Source organism: Drosophila novamexicana, unplaced genomic scaffold, assembly GCF_003285875.2.
Source record: "Drosophila novamexicana strain 15010-1031.04,08,12 unplaced genomic scaffold, DnovRS2.1 tig00000108-arrow-pilon, whole genome shotgun sequence".
In the NCBI taxonomy this organism is placed as follows: Eukaryota; Metazoa; Arthropoda; class Insecta; order Diptera; family Drosophilidae; genus Drosophila; species Drosophila novamexicana.
Genome location: NW_020824772.1, coordinates 5,021,417 through 5,042,950, shown reverse-complemented (window position 1 = coordinate 5,042,950; position 21,534 = coordinate 5,021,417). Strand labels below are relative to the sequence as shown.

General features: G+C 39.6%; 1 protein-coding gene across 1 annotated transcript; it reads right to left on the bottom strand.

Moving 5' to 3' along the window:
• Positions 1-452: 452 nt before the first annotated feature.
• Positions 453-21,521, bottom strand: LOC115771710 (salivary glue protein Sgs-5). Its single transcript, XM_030717530.1, has 4 exons — positions 21,236-21,521; positions 810-938; positions 561-749; positions 453-490 (listed from the first exon to the last, which is right to left on the bottom strand). The coding sequence occupies exons 1-4, from the start codon at positions 21,519-21,521 to the stop codon at positions 453-455; spliced, it is 642 nt and encodes a 213-aa protein (XP_030573390.1).
• Positions 21,522-21,534: the final 13 nt, after the last annotated feature.

The following is a 21,534-nucleotide window of genomic DNA, read 5'->3' as shown; positions in this document are numbered from 1 at the left end:
AGAATAAAAGAAATGCATAGATATCCAATATTCCTATAGAACTTTTGGCTATTTGACCTGTTATAAAAGCGTTGCATATTTTTCCATTTCTTTAAGAAGAGATATAAAATCTGCAATCTTTTTGAACATTCTTGCATAATTTTGGAGTTGTTTTTAAAAACTAAGGGAATATTTTTATCAGATATAAAAGTATTCCGTTTGCTTATTTATTATATTATTAAATATTTTTATTATATTTATATTTTTATTCGTATTTTAATTTTATTATAGCTATATAGCAAGCCCTCTTTTGGATATTTTCGATATCCAATCAGCAGCATTATTTCAAAATCCCAATAAATAAATACAGGTTTGAAATAAATGAGTTTACATATTTAATAAAAACAATAAAAAACAACATATGGAAAGTGTTTTGTCGTGATCGTCAACAGAGATTTTTAGCGCAAGGCAATTCATTTGAACAAAGAGCATTTTTTGTAGGACACATAAGCTGAAAAGAAACGAAAGTATTTCAGGTGTTAGTTGTGTTGTGTTAGTTTTTTGATTCTACTTAAACTTACCTTCATTCTTTTCGGCAGAATATTTCTGTAGTTCGCAGAAATTCTTGAACTTTAGTTCGTCTATAGTACCGGGCTTGTCCGGGCAGCCGCATTTTGGAGGCTTAGGGAAGTAGGCTTTCACGGGTCTTCCCCAGAGACATACCTTCGGAATGAAATGCTTGCATAGTTCCTCCGTTACGGGCACAATTGCTGCAAGAGCAATTTTGATCAATTCTATTGAGACAGTTTGAACAACTCCGAAAAACTTACGTGTTTTACAATTCTTTATCCTAAGCGCGTTTTCGGCATCCCTTAGACAAGGATTTTGGAATGGACGACAGATGCAATCCACAAGTGCCCAACACAAGTCTTTCTTATAGATGTTACATTTAGAAGTAACTGTAGGGTTGGGTAATATTGCAGTAGCCTCGACCACATAGAAGACAGCAGCAAACAAAAAGAGTACACGGAACATTTCAATAATCCGGAGAAGAGGACACTTAACCACAAGCTAGGTGAGACAATTCAGTTTTCTACCTCTGATCAAGGGCTTTTTATAGCATTTACTTGAGGAGGAATAATAATAGTCTATGTATTATTTATACAGTTGTTCGCTAACTAAATAAAAACCAAAAATCTATATTTATAAGCTGCCATTTGTGATACTGCATTGACTCAGCCAAGTATATATAAATATATGAGAAATTGTACTTGGCGTGAGAGTTGATGTTTGCTAGGAGATAAACATCCTTTAAGCAGCTTCCACTCAGACAACTCATTCAAAGCTGTTAAACCGGCTTAGCTCGGTTTGTAACATAAAATATGAGACAAAAATAAGCAAAAATGTATTTAAATAATAATAATAAAATGTAAGATACGCCCATAAATAATTATGACACCTTTTCAGCGGTTCGCAATTACACGCAGCAGTCATTAGCTCATTAACATTAGAAGAGCGGCAAGTGGTGAGGACTGCAATGGCGCAAAAACAAAAGTCAAACAACGCCATTAACCCTTTCCGAGGGAAACCCCCCGGCTGCTGCTGTTGGCTTAGTAAGTAATAATAAAATAATAAGCAAAAAGTGTCATCATTTGAAGGGCGGCGGTGCCGGCGCTGGCAAATCCTGACGGATTTCGTATGTAATTACTTCAATTAAACCATCTGTGACAATTGCCGCAGCCAAACATGAAATTCAACTTTACTTTTAAAATTCCCAATTGAGTTGAGGCGCATTATCCTGGCAACCAACCCCCAGGAGCCGGTAACTCAACGCGCTTTTACCTTTACCTTTGCGACGTTGTTGCCTTTTGCTACCGTTGTTGTTTCTCCTTCTGTCGCAGTTGTTGTGGTTGTTGTTGTCTGTTTTAATGGGGTGACATTTATGGCACTTTATCAACTCAAAAGTCAATAATGCCAGGCAAGCATCTTACTTAAACGTGGCTTAAAAAAAAAACCAAGAAGAATATGATGAGGCATAAAAAACTGTTGAGAAAATTGTAATGCGATAAAAATGAAATTTTAAAATTTATGCCGCTTATTGTCAATTCCTGGCGCCCGTTGCCCGTAACTCAAGACTTAAGACAGCTAATGGGGCGCCCCAGCAAAAAACAACTTGGCTGCTCCCCAAAGTTTGTTATGACAACTGAAAGACATTTGAAATATACGCGCAAGTGCGGACTGCGAAATTGTTGCAGGGCATTAGGCAAATGGATCCCGCAGGATTAGCAGCCCAAGCAGCCCCCACTACGAAAATGTGGGGTGCAGATTCTTAAGCAGCCATTTGTCGACATTTAGGCGCTGGCCTGGGAATATAGCCTGAAACTTTGCGTAATTAGGAGTATCATTCGCGACGACGAGGCAGATCTTTGCCATGACTGACGCTGCTGACAACTTGATTACGTTTCAACAACATTGTAAAAGTTAATTGCCAGCGCAGCCTTTAAGCCTGATGAGCATTTATCACCCTCTCCGAGTGGCAAACATCAACAACTTCTTTAGGCTTGCGTGTCATGACGGAGCCATGCAAAAAGCGAAGAATTCATTAGGCCCGCCACGTAGAGTCTTGTTACCACATTTTTCAATTATAGCACATTTCCTGCCTTTGGCTTTTGGCCTTTTCACGTTTGTGCCGACATATATTTTTTCTTATTTTTGTTTTTTTTGCGCATTCTCTTGTGCGCAAATGAAGAATTATTGCATTTTAATTTGGCAGCCGCTGTGCAATGTGCCAGAACACGTGCAGGTGGTTGCATTGGTTCGATGGCTTGGTGGCTCGTTGGCTTACTGGATGTGAACTCTTATCCTTATCGTGGCAGCAGTTTAAACAACACGGCAAATTCCAGCTCTAATGAAGTGCAGTTCAAAGTTCAAACCGCCGACTAATTAGCTGCCGCCGCCAGCGAATGCGCCACTTCATTAAAATGAGTGCCCTCAAAAAGAACTCATTCTCTCAGTTGCTCACTCTGCCGGTCGGTCAGCCAGTTAGTCAGATAGCCAGTGGCTGTCCCACAAAAATTTATTGTTAAAAGCCGCTAATGAATTATTTACTGCCCATTTTGCAGAGCGGCATGTCCTTCGTGTCCTGATGATGCTTGCTTTGTGGGGTTGATATGTTGGCTCTGACTCCTCTATGCATAACTCAACCAGTTCACACCCTTAATTAACTGCCTGCGTGCGTGCGTGTTACCACATTTAACAACATGCCCCGCCATAAGCCTGCCCCGACTGTTGGCCAAGTTGTTTGTATTTTCAAAGTGGCCAAATTTGCGTGTTTTTTTTTAATATCTATGACTTATGCGTATATTGAAGGGAATCGCCTAACTGAAATTATGTTTATTAGGCATTTAATAAGCGTGACAAAGGTTGTTCCGGTCTATATTAAATAGGTGGAGCGTACACAAAGTTCTTGAAAATGGTTTACCCGGAGCTGAAGTCGGCTTAATGAAGTCTTGAATTATTAAATATATTATATTATATATATATATTTTATATTGACGGGGAAGGATCGTAACAATTTATTTTAAGACCCAACAATTTCTTCAAAATCCACCCCACCTGGGTGAAGTTTCATCTGATTTTAAGTTTATTTTTAAGGTTCAAGGATTTCCACCCGCAAATGTGCGAAATTGGTGGAGAACTGTTGCAACTTGGACCTGCCAGGAAAATACCAGCTAGTTATACTTATAAGAATAAATTTAATAGCAATTCAGACATTGGCACGTTGTTATATACATACTGATTCAATTTCAACTCGCTTTCCCATTTTAAAGAAATCACTCTGAATATCAACGATTATATTCGAATCTATCCATCAATCATGTGCATATGAATAGCCATTTTAATCACTCCGAATTACGCAGAAGAGCGCACATGATGAATTGCATATTATGACGGCGTATCCTTGTTGTTAGCAGGATATGTATATGGTTGCGGGAATAAGCGTATTCACTTGACAATCACTTTTGTTTTATTGCGATTTGCCAGACCTGACTCAGTCAACAGCAACAGCAACGGCAGCAACAACAACAACAACAACAACAACGAAAACAACCGCACACCGAAGAACAACAGCAAAAATTTCCACTTGGGATAACTTGTGAGCAATTGCAACTGCAATGCGGCTGCGACTGTGGCTGTGGCTGTGGCAAAGACAATGAGCGGTGCCTGCCAAATTGTTGTGGTGCAAAAATGCGGGCATATGTGCAAAAAGGCAATCGACAACACCAACACAGCGTAGCCATCAAGGAGTAAGTGCAGCAGGAGCAACAACAGCAGGAGCAACAACAACGGACCATTTACCAAGAAAATGAAAATTTATTGTCAGAAAATGAAGAAAGGCGCTTGGCAGCTTTAGCCCCGCCTGGTCTGCGGTTAGTGTTAGTTAGGAATGGCAACCACATAGAGGGCAGTAGCAACTGCAGCAACTAACAAGGCAATCAAGGTGGTTCTTTGTTGTTTTGGCCCTTTCTGTCTAAGGGAGCAACTATTATGGCTTTCTTAGGTCTCTAAGCAAAGAGTTTGTTCTCTCCGTGTGGCAATTGTTTGGCTGCAGTTGCATTGTCATTGAAATTGCTGTCGATTTGTAGCTCAATAGACGCTACGGGTGCAGTGGGCGGGCACAGCCTTGACGCGGAGCCAACGGCAGGCAACATCGGCAAACGGCTAATGGAAAATGTGTTCGCAAATGCCTAAAATGATAATGGCCAAACATTTAATGCATGTTATTGCTGGCCAGGAGCAAAAAGGCAATTTGCGTTTGGATTTGTTCAGGCCATACCACTCCAGTTTCCGTTTCTCCCGCTGCCTTGCCCCGCACCGCCCTTGCCCATTGACACGCCAGCGTCGAGAGCTAATGCAGTGAAATATTTATTGAAATTGTCTGGTCCCCGGGGGCCAATGCGGCGTTGTCAGTAACTGCTATTAGGCGGGGTCTTTAGCCAGCTGGCAGCAGGGAATTGGATTGGATATTCGTATTTGGCTCCGACGCCTTGGTAAGGCTGCTCAAAATGGCGTCGAGCCAAATTGTCTGAGTGCGGGTCGCAATTTACGAGCCTCTGTTTGGCACTTTTAGCATTATTGCCTGGCCGCATGTTTGGCTCTTTGGCTGTTTGCTTGGCGCATAAACAGTCCAAAGTAGGGCAAAAAGTTCGCACAGTTCTTGAGGCTCGCGCACTTGATTATAAATAACGCACATTAATGCAATTAACAACAAAAAGGCTCGCGCATTCACCTGAAAACGAGTGAGAGCGGAGGGACGAGAGTCCTTCACTCGAGTGCCACTTCAGCTGGAAAAAACATATTTACCCCGGCACGGAGCACGGCTCTGCAGGAACCTGAGGGCTTTGTTTGTATTTGCACAAAATATTAGTACTGATATCTTGGCTAAACGCCTGCCGCAATTATGCGAGCGAAACCTGAAACGGATATGGATACTTGTAGCGCCTGGCCCGAGTCCTGTTTGCTGTTTGGTGCCACGTGCCACGCATGCGGAACTGCAACATTCGAGTAATTATCACACGCTTGTGGGCGCGTGCACACGCGAACAACGCGCCGCTTGGGCAACCCAGTCAACCATTCAATCCACTTCAATTTTACGCCGCTGCCAACAAATTGTTGCAATATAATAAGTGGGCGTGGCCTAATGCTGTGCACGTTGACAGCCAGCAAACAAGCAACAAGAAGAAAAACAAATGGATTACTCGATTGCCACGCGGCGGACGCGTCAAAAAGCCGTTGATTATGGAGGTCGCGTCTAATGGTTCAGTTGTTTGGTTTTAAGCTCTTAATGGGCACTTGATGCTTTGGTGACCATTCGTAAGGGAGCTGAGTGGCTGTGTTGCTCACGCAGTGCAGAACCTTTTACCAATCGAATGGGAAGTCGATAGGCGTAAGATTAGCACACATATATACACACACACACACACACACAAACAAAATACAGGTAAGAAATACTACGTAATGGTAACTAGATTTTTTTAAAGATTTTTTTTACTTCTCTCTAACAAGTAGTTTTTTAAAATGCTCCTTAGTTAATGAGGTCAGTGTTTGGACAGCTGACGGTTATTCTATTAAAAGAATATGTCTCATGTTTCATACAGCTTTATTGGACAATAACGGAAAGAGAAGAAAGCTAACGATATGAAATATTATTTCTGCGAAAGTTATTCTACACTTGCCGATGGTAAAGAAAAACATTTTACATAATCTGTGTCGGATTGCAGATTACTTGATCTTATAAATCAAATGTTTTATGGAGCAATTTATATTTAATACCAAGCATTCCACCCTATTGAACAGGAGACAGTCCGTATTGTAATGCTGCTATGGAAACGATCAATCGAAATGGTTCTATGGTAAACTTTCTCTTAGCCATTTATATCAAATAAAAGCACAATTAAACTGTTATTTTGAAAAATACTTTGTACAGGCACTAAGCCCATTGGCAACTGAATACGCGCTCTAATTAAAATGGATCAAAATGTATAGAGTCGGACAAAAATAAAAAATGTAAGCCCTAAAAAATGCCATTAGATTCGAATAACGGGCGTAGATATGAGCTTTATTTTAGACTTGCATAGAAATGGGATTCAGGCATCAATATGAATTATTATTGGCTCGTCAACCGCACAGACTGTCTGAGGCAAAAAAAAAAGGTTGAAAAAGAAATATTCCAAAATTGAGTTCGAAAAATGGAAAAAACCAACTAAGCAAAATGGGATATTCGTGCATGTCAACGAACCTGTAGTCAGCAGCCAAATGAATATGGAATGCTGTGGGGCTAACACAGCAGCAAAAACCACTGAAATTTACTAAATAATTTGTGATCCCTGTCGCAGTTCACCTGCGCGCACATCCCTCATACTCGCAGGTGCTTTCTCATCTTGTTACATGTTTCAATTTTACGTCTATCAAGAGCATTCGCTGGTTAGGCCTCACAACTGGTTTTATATGGATGTGTTCTTTGCACATATGCACCTGTATATACGAGTGTTGGAGTGCAGGTACATAAATCAGATCCGTTCCGCCGCAGACCCCATAGTATACATGGACAACGATTCGTGTGTTTCATATTATGTCTAACGATGTCTTGCATCTACATTTTTTTACTTTTTGCCGTTGTGCGCCCAACTGTCAGCGAAAATTTTGAAAAATGGCAAAATGCCATTGATGAAAGTGAACTGGCAAAAGCCCCACAAAACATAGCGCAATGCAGTGGCGGTGGTTGTGGTATCGCCTAAATCCTAAGCAAGGCCAGCAAAGCCTGTGCCCAAAATAAAAAAACATTCGCCGAACAGGTGGACGTGGGGCGTGTCGGCTTACAATATCCCAAAGCGAAAAGTCGTGTAAGTATTTTTGCTGCTGCTGCTGCTGCAGCATTTTTTGGTCGTCCTCTTTGCACTGATTAATTGAGTTATGTGCTGTCAGTCAAAGGATAGCAGAACGTAAAGGCACCAACAGCCACTGGCGCTGTATGATAATTAATGCAAATACACGTGGCGTATGCGTAACATATAAGTAGTCAAACATTTCCGCTGTGAGGCAATAAAACAATGCGCATTTGACTCAAAGCATGTTAGATAAATGGCAAAGCAAATGAATTGAGCACGGCAGGAAAATGACAAACAACAGTTCTTTCGAAGACAACGGCGGGTGGTGAGTTACTCTTGCATACCCCGTTTTGCTTGTATGAAAAGAGCATACCAAATAAAATAAGCAAATTGTATGTCTTAAAATTGTAGCTGAGAGAGAGAATAATATGTTAAGAAAGAAAGAAATAATGTTAACAACTTTACACATGTTTAATCAGGATCGCAAGACAATAATTTCATATATATTTCATATTCATATTCATTGCATACTTTCAGGCTGAATTTGAGCTTGTAACTTTGTTGAGACAACAGAACTTGTTACCCCATGAAGCTATAAACTATATTAAATATTTTTGGATTATTATAAGAATATATAATCTAATAATGAAAAATAGATATGATATATAATATTTTTTCGAAGGCTTAAGGCTTATCTAAAATCCTGTGCCCATACAAGCATCCTTATTTACTGACTTATCGCGTTAGAAAACTTACTATTTCTATTAATGTTTATGAATCTTTTAATATATACCATAATGACATATGTTACATAAACAATGAGTGTCTCTAAGTCTTGTCGATTCGTGTGCTTATTCTTACCTTGTTTTTGTTGGCATACGCTATTATGCGGCTACTGCATTGTTTACAAGACCTCGCGGCTACCTGCCTTGGCAACTTTGCACATTTTTTAATGGATTTCAGCTAACAAAAAACCACAACATGGCGCATTGAAGTGAAGAATTCGCACTCACGTTTTGCGCGCGTTTTTAAACGCGTATGGGCTGCAGCGCTTTCCCTTTGTCTGAGTGTCGTGCAAAATGTTGTTACCCGGACATCCTGTTGGTTGCTGTTGTCAATTTGGCGAAAGTGGTTTTTCAGCTGCTTTAGCGCGAAAAAAGGCGCACAATCTGGGGAGTCGGGCAAATTTTAGAATGCTGGCAAAATTGCACTTGTGCGGCGTTTTAATCACTTAGGCAACGACGCCTACATTGGCCCTATCTAGGCGTCTCCTCAAGGCGTCTTCATTCATTCTGTTTACTTAATGACAGCGAAAAGAGGCAGCCCCAACGCTTCGAGAACCACACGGCTCAGCGCCAGCTGACAAGTGGTGCTCGGGATATGTCTTTGTTGGTGGCCTGCTTTACAGCAGCTGCGAGTTTAGTTTAGTCTAAGGGCGGCCATTTCATTAGACTAAAATGCGCAACCCACACACGTGTGTGCTCGACAAGCCTTTTGTTTAACGCTCCGAAATTTGCATTTGGCTGCTCCATTGAAGCGCTAACAATTGAAGGCAGTCAAAGTCTTGCCCAGCTGTGCCTTTTTCTACCCTGCTTTGTGCGCTTTGTTCAAGTGTTCCAAGTGCGCCAAAGGCGCGCAAATATCTTTTGATTCCTTTTTGGGCTGGCGCGCCTTCCAATCGAACAAAAAGGCGCACACTTCTGAATGCTGCCTTGCTTTTGATAGCTTTTATTTATCATTAGGATATGTACTTCAGCCAGGACTAGCTGCTGCTGCCTGTCATCAATCAAAAAGTGAGCAAAATCAAAATGTCATTTGTGTGTGGACCTGCGCTTTTGTGACTGCCTGTTCGCAACGTGATTTGCAGCTTTTGTAGTCAGAGCTCAGGAAAAAAATGAGAATTGGTTTACGAGCGGGGGGAACAGCTTTGATAAATCCATAAGCACCCTCGCGCCAAATACGCAGCATGTATTCAGAGTCTGGGACAGGTGCATAGCATATAATATTTCCCTATGAATAAAACCTATAGGTATGCTTGCCTTTGTCTTTTGTCTTTGCCCGAACAGCTAATTAATTTGTAAACTAAAAACAAGCATTATAAAAGTATAACTAAGCCAATGTCATCATGGTTAGACTATAATCCAATTGAAACAATGAGAATTAGGTGCAAAAAATTTTGGAAATCTGCGAATATAATCGACGAGTGAATAATCTGGCAAATGTGTTATCACTGAAAATTAATTGAGTTGCAGCAGCAACCCCCAACAAGGTGCCATGCCTGAGCCTCCCTCTACCCCTGTTTGCAGTTTAAAATTTAATTTATTATAGGGCGATGCCTGGCAAGCAGTTGAGCGTATGGCAACCGCAAGAATTATAACAATTTTACACGTAATAGCGACATAAGTCAGTCCGGCAGAGGATGTTCCGGCATATGTCGCTAACTGCCGCTGGGGGTGGCTCATCAGGCAACGAGCCGGCGAACCAACAAACCGCCCACGCAATCAAATAATTCTGAATCATTAGGTTTTTTATGTCAGGGATGGGCCATTTCGTTTGCTATCCAATCGTATTCTGTCCCCGCTGCTTCGATTGAGACATTCAGTTTAACTTGATGTTCATTATAATCCACTCTAAGCTTGCAACAGGCCACTGCACGTTGCATGAATGTATGTCGAGTATTCCCCGAAGCACTAAAGCACGAAGCACCAGTCAAGCTGCCCATGCCCAACATCTCACCACCAGTACAACCCTTGGGAGGTGTCCCCCGCGCTGAGCTCTATTATTAAATGCACTTTTAATCTTGGCTGCCTCTATATCTCTCTTGCTCTCTCTCTCTCGCTTCTGATGTTCGCTTTCAATGATTTTTCCATTTTGCACCCTCAAATGGAGAACGATTATCACCCTTAAATGGTACTTTACACACACAAAGAATGTCATGCATTGAATGGAATTGAACTGCTACCCGGACAGCCCGAACAGCCCCGCGGCCCGACCCAGCAACCTGAACTGTTTGAAAGGTAGTCCTAGCTGCAATCCGCACTCGCAGCAATACCGGATGGACCTGGCTGGTGTCAATGTGTATGTGCTTGTGTGTGTGAGCTGTTTTTTTAGTCATGCTGATATCATTTAAAATGTGGGCAGGGATATGTTAATACGACAATAGAACATCACATAGATTAGTTTGCTTTGTACATATTTGCTTAACTTTTAGCAGTGATTTCTTATACCCTGAATTCATTGAAAGTGGATAAAAAGGGTATAATGTTGTTCTGCAAATGCATATAACAGGCAGAAGCAAGCATTTCCGACCCCATAAATTATATATATTCTTGATCAGGACAACGAGTTGAGTAAATCGCAAAGCATTAATCTCAGAAAGTGCAAAAGCTGGAAAGTTGTAACCCAAAATGTTTCTAAAGGTAGCTCACCGCGGGGCCCAGGGTACTTCCTTGTCGTGCACGCTATACTAGAACCATCTCACTAGTTTTACCTTTGGATAGTCTATACTACATGTATTAAGCCACTTATAAAGTGCATAGATAATTTGTCTTGATGAAACTTTGATTTGATCTTGTTCCCTTAGAAAAGAGTATGAGGTATATTTCCTGGCTGGTCTATAAGCCAGGCTGTTAAGGACCTGTCATTTCGCATTAACAGAGATATGACAAACTTGTGTTTCCATTAAATGTCAGCTAACTGGCGCGTATCCTGTCTGGTGTCGATTAAATGAACTCTCCGGCTGCACAACTCAGCCGAATCAGACAATTCCCGACCCCAAAAAGCAGAGGCCGCATCGACCTCGCCCCGCGCACAGCGGGCACAATTACACGCCACAGACCCTAAAACATTGCAGCAACAGCAAATAACTAGAAGCACAGCACACAAAATTCTGCCTGATGGCCGTACAGAGATGGATGGGTGGATCGAAAAAAAAAAGAATATAAAAACCAACCCTGCTCTAGACCTGTGTACTATGTGGGGTTCTCTTAAAGAGCACATAATTGGTCTGTAATCTATTTTTGACAGATTGAATTTCGCTTTTATCTTGATTTTGTTTTGACTGACTTGGCTGCTGCTGTTGTTGCTACACCGGCAGTAGTCGTAATTGGGTTGTATGTGCCAGCGCACAACCCACCCAAACCGCGACCATCCTGAAGACCCACTTGCTGGTTGAGAGGGGTTGCTGCTTGCTCTTGTCGTTGTTGAAGTAAAGATTTGCTAAATGGTCGAAGTGGGTTTGGTGTACATAGTTTAATATGATAAGTGGGTTGCTCTTTGGGCTCGGATTTGAGTTTGGGTTTGGGCTTGGGTTTGGATTCTGGCGGCGCTTGGGGAGTCAACGCAGCGTCTGCAATCGGTTAAATGCCAATTTATGCGTTGGAAAATTGGTAATTTTAAACCGCAAAGATTTTCATGTCAAGATAAATGCTGTTTTGTTCAAAAAAAAGTGTTGGCATCTTGGTTTTTTGTTGGGCATTATTCATGACACAGCTCAAGTGTTTTGAATACTTATTATAATAAATTATATTAGCTTTAAATGGGGAAATATACCCCTGGGAATCATCCAATCATATTTCGTTATTTAGTATGCCATAATAATTTGACGGCCAGCCAAAAAACTGGCAAAAAGTGTCAGCTGAAAAGAAAGCAGCAACATATTTCAGATAATTTTGCATTTCAATTTCGCAGTTGGACGCGTTTGTTTGCCTTAACGATCTGTTTTTATTTTTTTTCATGATAGGCGACTGCTAAATAAAGCTCTGAGCCAGAGTCAGAGGTTTCTTTTCTTTTTTGACAAAGCAAATTACACACCGCATGCAACCCATTTACCTTGCCGCTTAACCCTTGTTTGACTAACCCCTTACAAAAGTCAATTTTCGAAAATTGTTCGGCATGTCGCATAACCTGTAATTTTCACACCATACCTGCCCCTAACCCCGCCCCGTATCCGATTGAACTTTTGTGTGTCATTTATTCATTTGCAATGCCATTCAATGTTTTCGCTGGGCGTTTAATGAAATGTGCGCTTGCGGCAGTTTTATATAAATAAGGTTTGTTCCTTCGCCATGGGGTGCTACTAACGTGCTGCTATGATACCCACTTGCTGTTAACCAGCGCACCAGAGCTGACAGGGTTAACAAACAAACAACAACAAACATTCTACTTTGCAACAAAGTACTTGCAACATGCAGCAACAAATGATGTTTCAATCAGACGACTGCTGCGGTCCAAAACTTTGTTCAATTTTTTGCAATTAAAATGATTTCGTTCACATGACACCCAACTGGGTCTCAGCTGCTGGCCAGCACTTAAATGGGAATGGGGACATGCAGCAGCACAGCATCTGAAATTTTTGAACGTTCGCTAGCATTTTAATGAAGCCCTTTCAGCGGTTGTCAAGGCATCAAAATATGGGTTGAGCATGGTATTTTTAAATATATAGGATAATGAAGTTATTGTAGATCTATGGTTGCAGGTATTGGAATTGTACAAAGCTTAAAAGGAGTCATAGTTTTTAGTTGTTTCTAATTGAAATATAGAGTATTGTGCAGTCGAAAGCCGTTGAGATGGGATTTTTAATAATATTACCCACAAAAATGTATGGAAAACAGTTGCAGACAACTTTTTTAAAAACTCTTTGTAAGAATTCTTGAGAGTCCTGTTAAAAAACTCTCCTCCTTTGTGGATGAACGTAGTCAATCATCAATTGCGAAATTTCAGTACACTTGGTTAAATGATGTTTTAAATTGAAAGATACAACATTGGACAAGGCTGGTCCAGGTTAGCGAAGCTTACTTTACTGTTTTGGTGTTCCTCACCTTTAATAGATGACAATAAAAAACATGTGTGCGATTATGTGTATTTCGGATTTTTTCTAAGAAAATAAGAATACTCGTTAAAGAGCTAAAGTAAAACATTAAATGCATATATATATTCTATTTTAGAAGCTATATGTCAAGTTTGGTGACTCTAGCTCTTATTATTTACCAAAATCGCCCAAAAAACAGGATACCAATATCGATTTTTATCGATTGCTTGGAAACGGAGTAAGTTATCGATTATCGAAAACAAACTCGATCTGCGCGGGAGCTAGGAGCATCTACGTCTAAAAGTCTCTAGCTGTTATAGGTTCTGAGATCCTTGCGTTCATACATACGGACAGACGGACAGACAGACAAACTGACATGGCTAGAGCGACTCGGCTATTGGTGCTGATCAAGAAAATATATACTTTATGGGGTCGGAGATGCTTCTTTCTGCCTGTTACATGCATTTGGATTTTGCACAAATACAATATACCCTTATACCCATTATTAATGGGTTCAGGGTATAAAACGAGCGTACTTTAACAGATGTGGCAAATTCGACTGTGAGTTATTATTGGCCCTTTATATAATCTTGTTATAAAGCTCAAATGATTTTCTAAAAATAGAAAAAGAATCCGGCGTGGAACTTACATTTTAGCTTGTTGTAATTTCAAGCTTTCGCCTCGGGAAAAACCAATTTTCACAAATTAACTTTAATTCGAGCTCAGTGACAAATCAAGGTGCACACCTATGTATCTGGTCGGTACTCTCTTATCCGATCTTTATGACAGCAGGCAGGAATAACAACTGCAACAACAACAACAAAAACAAGCGAGACAATAACAACATCATATTGCATGCTGAGCTAAGTTCGTTGCGAGGACTTTCCGCAGCATTACAGCAGGACACAAAGGGGTCTATCGTTGGTTTATTTGGCCGCAGGCTAAATGACATTAAATTACACAACGACTATAACAACAACAGTGAGAGGTGAGCAGGGGGCAGAGACTGGCAAACAATCAACGCACCGTGCGCAGTTCTGTGATTTTGAAAATGTTTCGCAGTAGTCGCGGGTAAAGCGTTTTACAACAGCTTGCACAGTGTATCCTGTGCACGTCCTGGCAGCGGCAGCGTAACTCGTTGCTCAACATTGTTGACTTCCTGTTTTACTCGCAGCCGAGTTATGTCACAGCCTATTCGAACCCGCTGGCTGCGTAATTTGTAGGTACACTCAACGCGACGGCAAACAATGACGCGCATCAAATAACATTTGCAGCAAGGACTCACGATTCACGATCCTTGACGCCCAACTGCCAACAGCCGAGTGCATTTTTATTGTCATTCAATTGGATTCGAATTTACAGCGGCACAGGCAGCGGCAGTCCGTGTGACAATTGACGCCTCGCAAACAGGAAATGTTCCTGCTCCTTGCTCCTGGCCAGGCGCTGATCGCTAGCGAAATTTGAGCCCTGCTCGGATTTGATTAGCCGGCGACTTGATCTTCAGCTCGCAGCTCTTAGCCTCAATTTGCGCGAATTCGATTGATGTTAATTGCCATTGTGCATTCGGCCCTGCAAGTGTATGTGTTTTTGTGCCCATTGTGTAATGTGAGTTCGCTGTTTGTGCATTGTTTGTGTTATTGCATTAATTTACGACAATATGGTGCGTAATGAGCCGGAATTTGATTACGACATTTTACTCCAGTTTTCTGGGCAGTACTTCGCCTTGTCTGAGTGCCTCTTTGTGCTTAGAATTGTAATTATACGAACATGTTTAACAGCTTACACTCATATTGCGCATTCAAAAGGAGTCATATAACTTATAATTTGAGAGCAGATTAAACCGACATATATTTATTTGCTAACTGCTTTAACTAGTTGGATATGAGGCCTAAGTGGAAAGGGTTGTTAGGAAGAAACTAATTATGAACATAAAATTAAATTTTATTTATTTAAAAAAAAATGAAGGAGATACCGTTTTATGCATATTGATAAAGATGATTTATAAGTATGGTTAGGTGCTCTCAAAAAATGCTTATATAAGGTATTATAATCTTGATACGAAATGTGTAACGCATGGAAAGAGACGTCTCCAAACGCATATAATATATATTTGTCATTATTGTAATTAAGCTCTTATATAGATTATTTGTCTGTTTTTGAAATATCTTGAATAAACTTAGTAATGACAAGTTTAACTATTGTCCTAACCTAACTATAATCTGAATCAAGTCGGACTTCTATAAGACTGGTATATGTGTAGCAAAACCTTTAATCAGATAAATAAACCGTGGGGCAAAATTTAAAAGTAAAGGATTTGCTTGCAAGTATTTTGCGTTAACATGAAACTCGCCAAACTTAAGAACTTTCCACTCGTTTAAGTGCATGCATCTATACGCATGTATAAAATCCAAAGAATAGTTGCATCAAACATAAAAAGCAACATGCCATAAGGTTGAAATAAACTGCTGCTAGAGCCATAAAAAATGGACTGCAGTGGACGGGAGACAGACAGACACGGACAACAAATGCAAGTTGATTAATGCACCTCAAACACAGCAACAAAACAACAATAAAAAGCGAAATGAACAAGCCACAACGAAGCACTGATGAGTCTATTACAGACAATAACAACAACTGACGCAATTGCAATTGCCCATGCACACATATACACGCACACATTCAGACTACGTAGCATAGATATAACCACCCCTCCAAAAGCCACGCGCTCTACGCACCAAAATATGGTCCATAAATGAAGCGCCAACCGCAGTGGCTAAAAAATATAGTACACAAAAAGGCCCTCATAAAAGGGAGCGCGGCTAAAAATTGGCAACATTGTCAGGCTGACCAAACACGCACACACACACATGCACACACAAACACACATAATGTCAAGGATAATGTGTGAGCAGTCAGATGCGAGTTGGGAAATAAAAATAAATGTGCTAAATGGATAATAAAATACAAAGAGCGACAGTCATAATGGCCACTCAGACACTCGACAACCGACCAAATAAAATTGCACACAAAAAAAAAAAGAAACAAGCGCTGCGTATTGTCCTCTACGCTTAAAAAACAGCGTAATTTAACTGGTATGGCCATTGTACTTAATTGAACTGTCAGCCAAAATAGATAAACATAATAGTCCACTGCAAAATGCGAAAAAAAATAAAATAATGAAGAAGAAAAACAGCAATGGACACTCACTATTTTTTATTGCATGTGACATTTTGGCAAGCTCAGCCAAACTGCACAGTGTGCGATTTAGTCGAATGAAGCTGCAGTGGTTGACCTTCGATATCTAACAAAATTGAATAACTAAATCATAATTTCCCAAAATATATACGTTTTAAAAATAATAAGCACACTTTAATATTCCTTAACTAATCAATTTCGTTCCGCTAATCAGCTTAATCGCCCACTGTGAGTTTGGCAGAGATTTTTAGTCCCTTTGTAGCGAGTTACTCTGTCCAGGTCAACGTTGTTGCCGTCTGGCTTTGTATCCAAATATATATAACGTATATATACATAAATAAATGTATGTATATACAAATAAAACAATAGCCAACTTTGCGCTAAGCTGATGCACTTCATGCCCAAAAAGGCTGCAATTAAAATAAGTACCTCGCCGTTTGGCTGCCATCGTCGTTGGTTTGGCGCTGCGGGAATATGAATGTATATGTATACATATATATGTATATAGAAACAGCAACACCCAAAAAAGTAACAAAAAGTTCTTACACATGCACACAGCTACTTGGATATAAATATGTGCATATGGTATATAAGCACATTGTGTTCGCAAGCTAATTAAGAAATTACTGCAGGCAAAACAGCGCCCATGTAGCCATATAGTCTGTGCAGGCTCCAGTTCCCTGGCCCCGCTCAAACCGCGTTGCCGCCTCCGCCATAGCCGAAAAGCCATTCAATATAAGTATGCATGAGAACGAAAAATGATATTAACAAAAAAAGCAAGGCCAATCCGAAATGCTCACGGATAAGCCGAATTCTCAGTCAGCTGCACTGTGAGGAATCAGCAAGCGGGCAGCACAGGAAAATGTTCATTGATTTAATTATGTTCTTTTAAAAAAATGATTTTCATTATTTTTCCTTTACCAGCAATTGACTGAGTTTCAGTTACTTTAAATCCATAGGTTCGTACAACTCTTTCGATATTATTTTGTGATCTTCTTAATTTTGATAGAAGACAACGATCTAGCACTTTCTCTGAGTATTTTCTTTGAAATCAGCAAGGTTTTTGATATATTAATATCAAAATCCCTATTTAAACTCATATGCTGTTCTGTAAGGAAGTCGCCCTACAAAAAGGAAGCTCACATAATCCAGTCCACTCAGACAATTCACTTTACATATGAGCAAATGTGATCCAAAACAACCAAAAAAATGTGGAAAAAAAAAACAAAAACTGAAATTATGAAAAGCAGTCAAAAAGCAAGCATTCAAAGTGCCCTCCAACTCAGCAGGCAATTTCCATAATTTCTCTACAATTTTCAGCCATTTTATAAAATGAATTGAAATTTTTGTTCGTTTTTTGGGACCGCACTTCCTTCGACAAACAAAAAAATACAAGGAACAACCAAAAGCGCTCTAGTCGGGGATGCTCGAATAGGAATTACCTTGGACCGTTATGCACCATAATAACAATAAAAAAAAAGTAAGAATAGAGCATCGATTACAGCAACAGATGTTTCGCAAAAATTCATATTAAGATGGTTTATTTTAAAAATGCAAACTTTTTAATGTTAATTGATACAAGCATACTCCGATTGATAAACAGTAACTAAAACGTCTTATTCTATTGAATGGATGTAACGATAAAACTGGAATTGAAATAAAAACACAATGATAATTGCTTCTCCGAAGTTTGAACACGCCTTCTATTACCAGAACGAGCTGCTCATCATCGCCTGAGATCTTACCTCCACACTAACTTTACTATTATCTCTTCAGAAAAAACGGAGTTAAAATAACAGAACACATATAGCAAAGTGGTTTTCGTATGACTAAATGTTTTCTTTAAAAACTTATTTGTTTTGTAAACCGAATTTGATAGTTTCATCAGTTATTGTATCAAAGAATCTGCCTAGATGTCGGCGATAACTAAAAAATTAATATTTATGGAATATTTATGCATGTTAAATATCACATTTGGTGACTGTAGCTTTAAAATCTGATAAATATGCTTAAAACACACGATTGCGATATTGAGTTTTATCGACTTCGAGGGAACGGGGCAGAAAGTTGTCGATGCTTTTATAAGTTCAGATTTCGATGTGTTCATACAGATGGAAGGACAGACAGAAGTCCATGGCTAGGTCGATTTGGCTGTTGATGCTCACCAGGTATATACTTTATTAAGGTCGAGCCCTTCTGCCTGTTACATACACTTGCACAAAACCATTAGACTCTATTTACCCATTTTCAATGGGTTCAGGGTATAAAAAACCCAAAAAAAAAGGAAATAAGAAAAGCCATCAAATCCATTCATGCGCTTAAATAAAATGCTCAAGCACTTGACTGCACCCATAGAAAAATCTGTTGGGCATAGTCGAAAAAATGAAATGAAATAAAAAATATGCGAGTACAACTCAAGTAGCTATGGGAAGAGTATCCCACATAAAAGGTAGTGTAATTTGTTCTGATGGCTTCTATATATACCAAATACCAAATAGAGAGAGTAGCCTTTCTTCGTATAACAAATGAGAGTGAGCTATTGTTGGCGCTTGCTTGCATTCTTGGCTAACAAATTAACTTTTTGGATGGCAAATCCAAGTGGCTTAATGGCTAACAATTAAAGTCTTTATGAGCTGATTTAGATAGATTTCAATGCGTAAGAACTTTAAATTGCTTGCAATTGTTCATTTTTATAAATCATATCTGAAAATATGCATTCAAATTTAATATCCTAAAAGCCTGACACGGGTCAAATAATTAACCGTATTACGAAATATGCAGAGATACATTTTATGAAACGCACACAGAAGCTTTATTTGTACATACTAATACGACTATACATTTTGCAAATAGATACAATTGCACAAGTACCGCTTGTATCTATCTGGTCGAAATCGTTTGTTTCGCATAACCAAAAGCATTTTATGCATTTTTATTGCCATTTATTCACAGCGCACAATTTGCAATTTATTTTTGCAATTTAACACGCCACGCAATGCAGACGGATAGGGCCAGCGGGCTGTTGCATAGGCAAAAAACCAACAGCAACATCAACAACAACAACAACAACGACGACGACAACGACAACAACAACGACAACATTTAACGCGCTCGGTGCGAGTTAACAACAACAAAAGTGCACAATAAATTGTAACTTAAAACGAGCAACAACAACGATAGCATCAGCAGCTCAGCAACAACTGCAGCAATTGTTACACACATACCAGTGCATATACAATTACATTCATATTTATATATCCACTATAAATACAATGTTGCACACATATTTGCGTTGGCAATTAAACGTAAATAAACGTTTCAGGCACATTTGTGTTGCTGCCTGCCGCCAACGCGGCATCCTACTACCAAAGCCCATTAGAAAACTGCAAAAAAAAAAATAGCAAAATACGGAAATGCTTATTTCAAATGTGTGTATATTGCCTCGCGGGAATCGAATTCACGACTGCAGATATATCACAATTAGTGGTATTCCAATGGCAAGCTTCATTTTTTTATGAGCCTCATGCAACAGTTCAAAGCCATGAATATTATAGGGCTTATTAAAAATGAGTTGAATATGATCTATACATAAATATATATATGCTGAATTATGTTTTTTTCAATGATATGAATTTAAGTTCTTTTGAATATCTTTTTACTCTTAATGTTGGCTATTTAACAACAAAAGAAACTTATGCACTGGAATATTTCTTAAATAAAGCAGATCACAACCTATTGAATAAACGGGTACTGTAGTATGTACATTCAGCTAAAGTTTACCAGTATTTTCTGTTGGGATAAAACATATTTTTAAATAACAATTTCCGAAGGAAACTGCATTTCTCAGCACTCACCAAATGCTGAGCCTTTTAATAACAAAAAACATATCTATGTGTAATTACATTATCTTTTATTGGGTTTTTATTAATTTTCTTTTTAGATATATAAGCATGTTTTTGTGTATTTTAGATTTTTACTTACTTTAAATGTAGGTTGCGATGTGTTTAGTACATTGAAGTAATAATTTAACTAGTTATTTGGTAATTGCTTGATATAATACTTACAAATGTGCATATGCCAGTCTCTTTGTAGCTTTGGCTTATACAGCATACATTGAGATATTATGTAATTTGTTTTAATATCATTGTTTATTTTTAAAATTGTTATTATTTTGTTAGCCTGTTTATGGAAACCAACCGACAATTATTCTTACGATTATCAGACATAACTATGCGAGAATAACCTACATTTGACCAGCAATCAAAAGTTAAAGCAAAATAAAACCGCATTATTTTAAGCTGCAAAAACATATTAAATATATAATATTTTATATACAGTCTAAAGTGCGAGCAAATAAAGCGATAAACGGAAGCGATACATTTACAAGATACGGCTTAAAAACTATTGAGCAAGAGGCATTTACAATGAGAACAGAGAGGGACGAAAAGGGGAGAGAGATAGATAGGAGCTATGACTTGGCTGTATAGGTAATGCCAAGCTACAGAGATTGAGGTGCCCGCATCCGCATCCGCATCCTTAAACTAAGCTAGGCGAGCACCTATATAAGTAAGTATATATACAAAAGCTTTAGGAACAAACTATTCAAAACATTACAGCTTTTATCGATTATGTTGATGAGGCGCGGCGAGCCTTCTCAATTTTTGGCCTTTGTGGTTAGCATTGAAACCAATTGATGTGCACTTAGCCACTGATCCTTTAGGCAAACTTTTCAATAGAAATTTACAATGCAACTGGGAGTGGGCGGCGTGGGCGGTGTGGGCGGCACCGACAACTGCTCAGTAGGAGTGTGCCTTGTGAATTATCGATTTCTCCACAGCAGTAGCCTGCATTGACGAGCCCTGACTTGCACCTTCGTTGCGTTCCAGGCAATTGTTGTTTTTTGTGCGCAGCTCAAGAGTAATAGAAGGCGGCGGGGGCGCAGCAGATGGCGTTGAACGGACGTAGACATTTGCGGTCTGCTGCTCGGCGTCGAGCTCCTCATCGGCCTCGACATCGATGGCAGCATCGTCCTCGTCTGTGTACGGCACGTGTTCCTGCTCACTTTCGGAGTCCGCTTCAATGGAACAGCGTCTCAGCTGCAGCGCAGGTATTCGCGGCGGCATTGGCGGCGGCGGCTTTAGTAGCGTCATGGGCGCCGCCAGG

What these genes read in the sequence shown, in the direction of transcription:
- LOC115771710 (XM_030717530.1), bottom strand. Translation starts at nt 21,521, where the DNA reads ATGACGCTACTAAAGCCGCCGCCGCCAATGCCGCCGCGAATACCTGCG. An exon ending in GATAAAGAATTGTAAAACAC is followed by an intron (nt 750 to 809) that starts GTAAGTTTTTCG and finishes TTGCTCTTGCAG; the next exon opens with CAATTGTGCCCGTAACGGAG. An exon ending in TTCTGCCGAAAAGAATGAAG is followed by an intron (nt 491 to 560) that starts GTAAGTTTAAGT and finishes GTTTCTTTTCAG; the next exon opens with CTTATGTGTCCTACAAAAAA.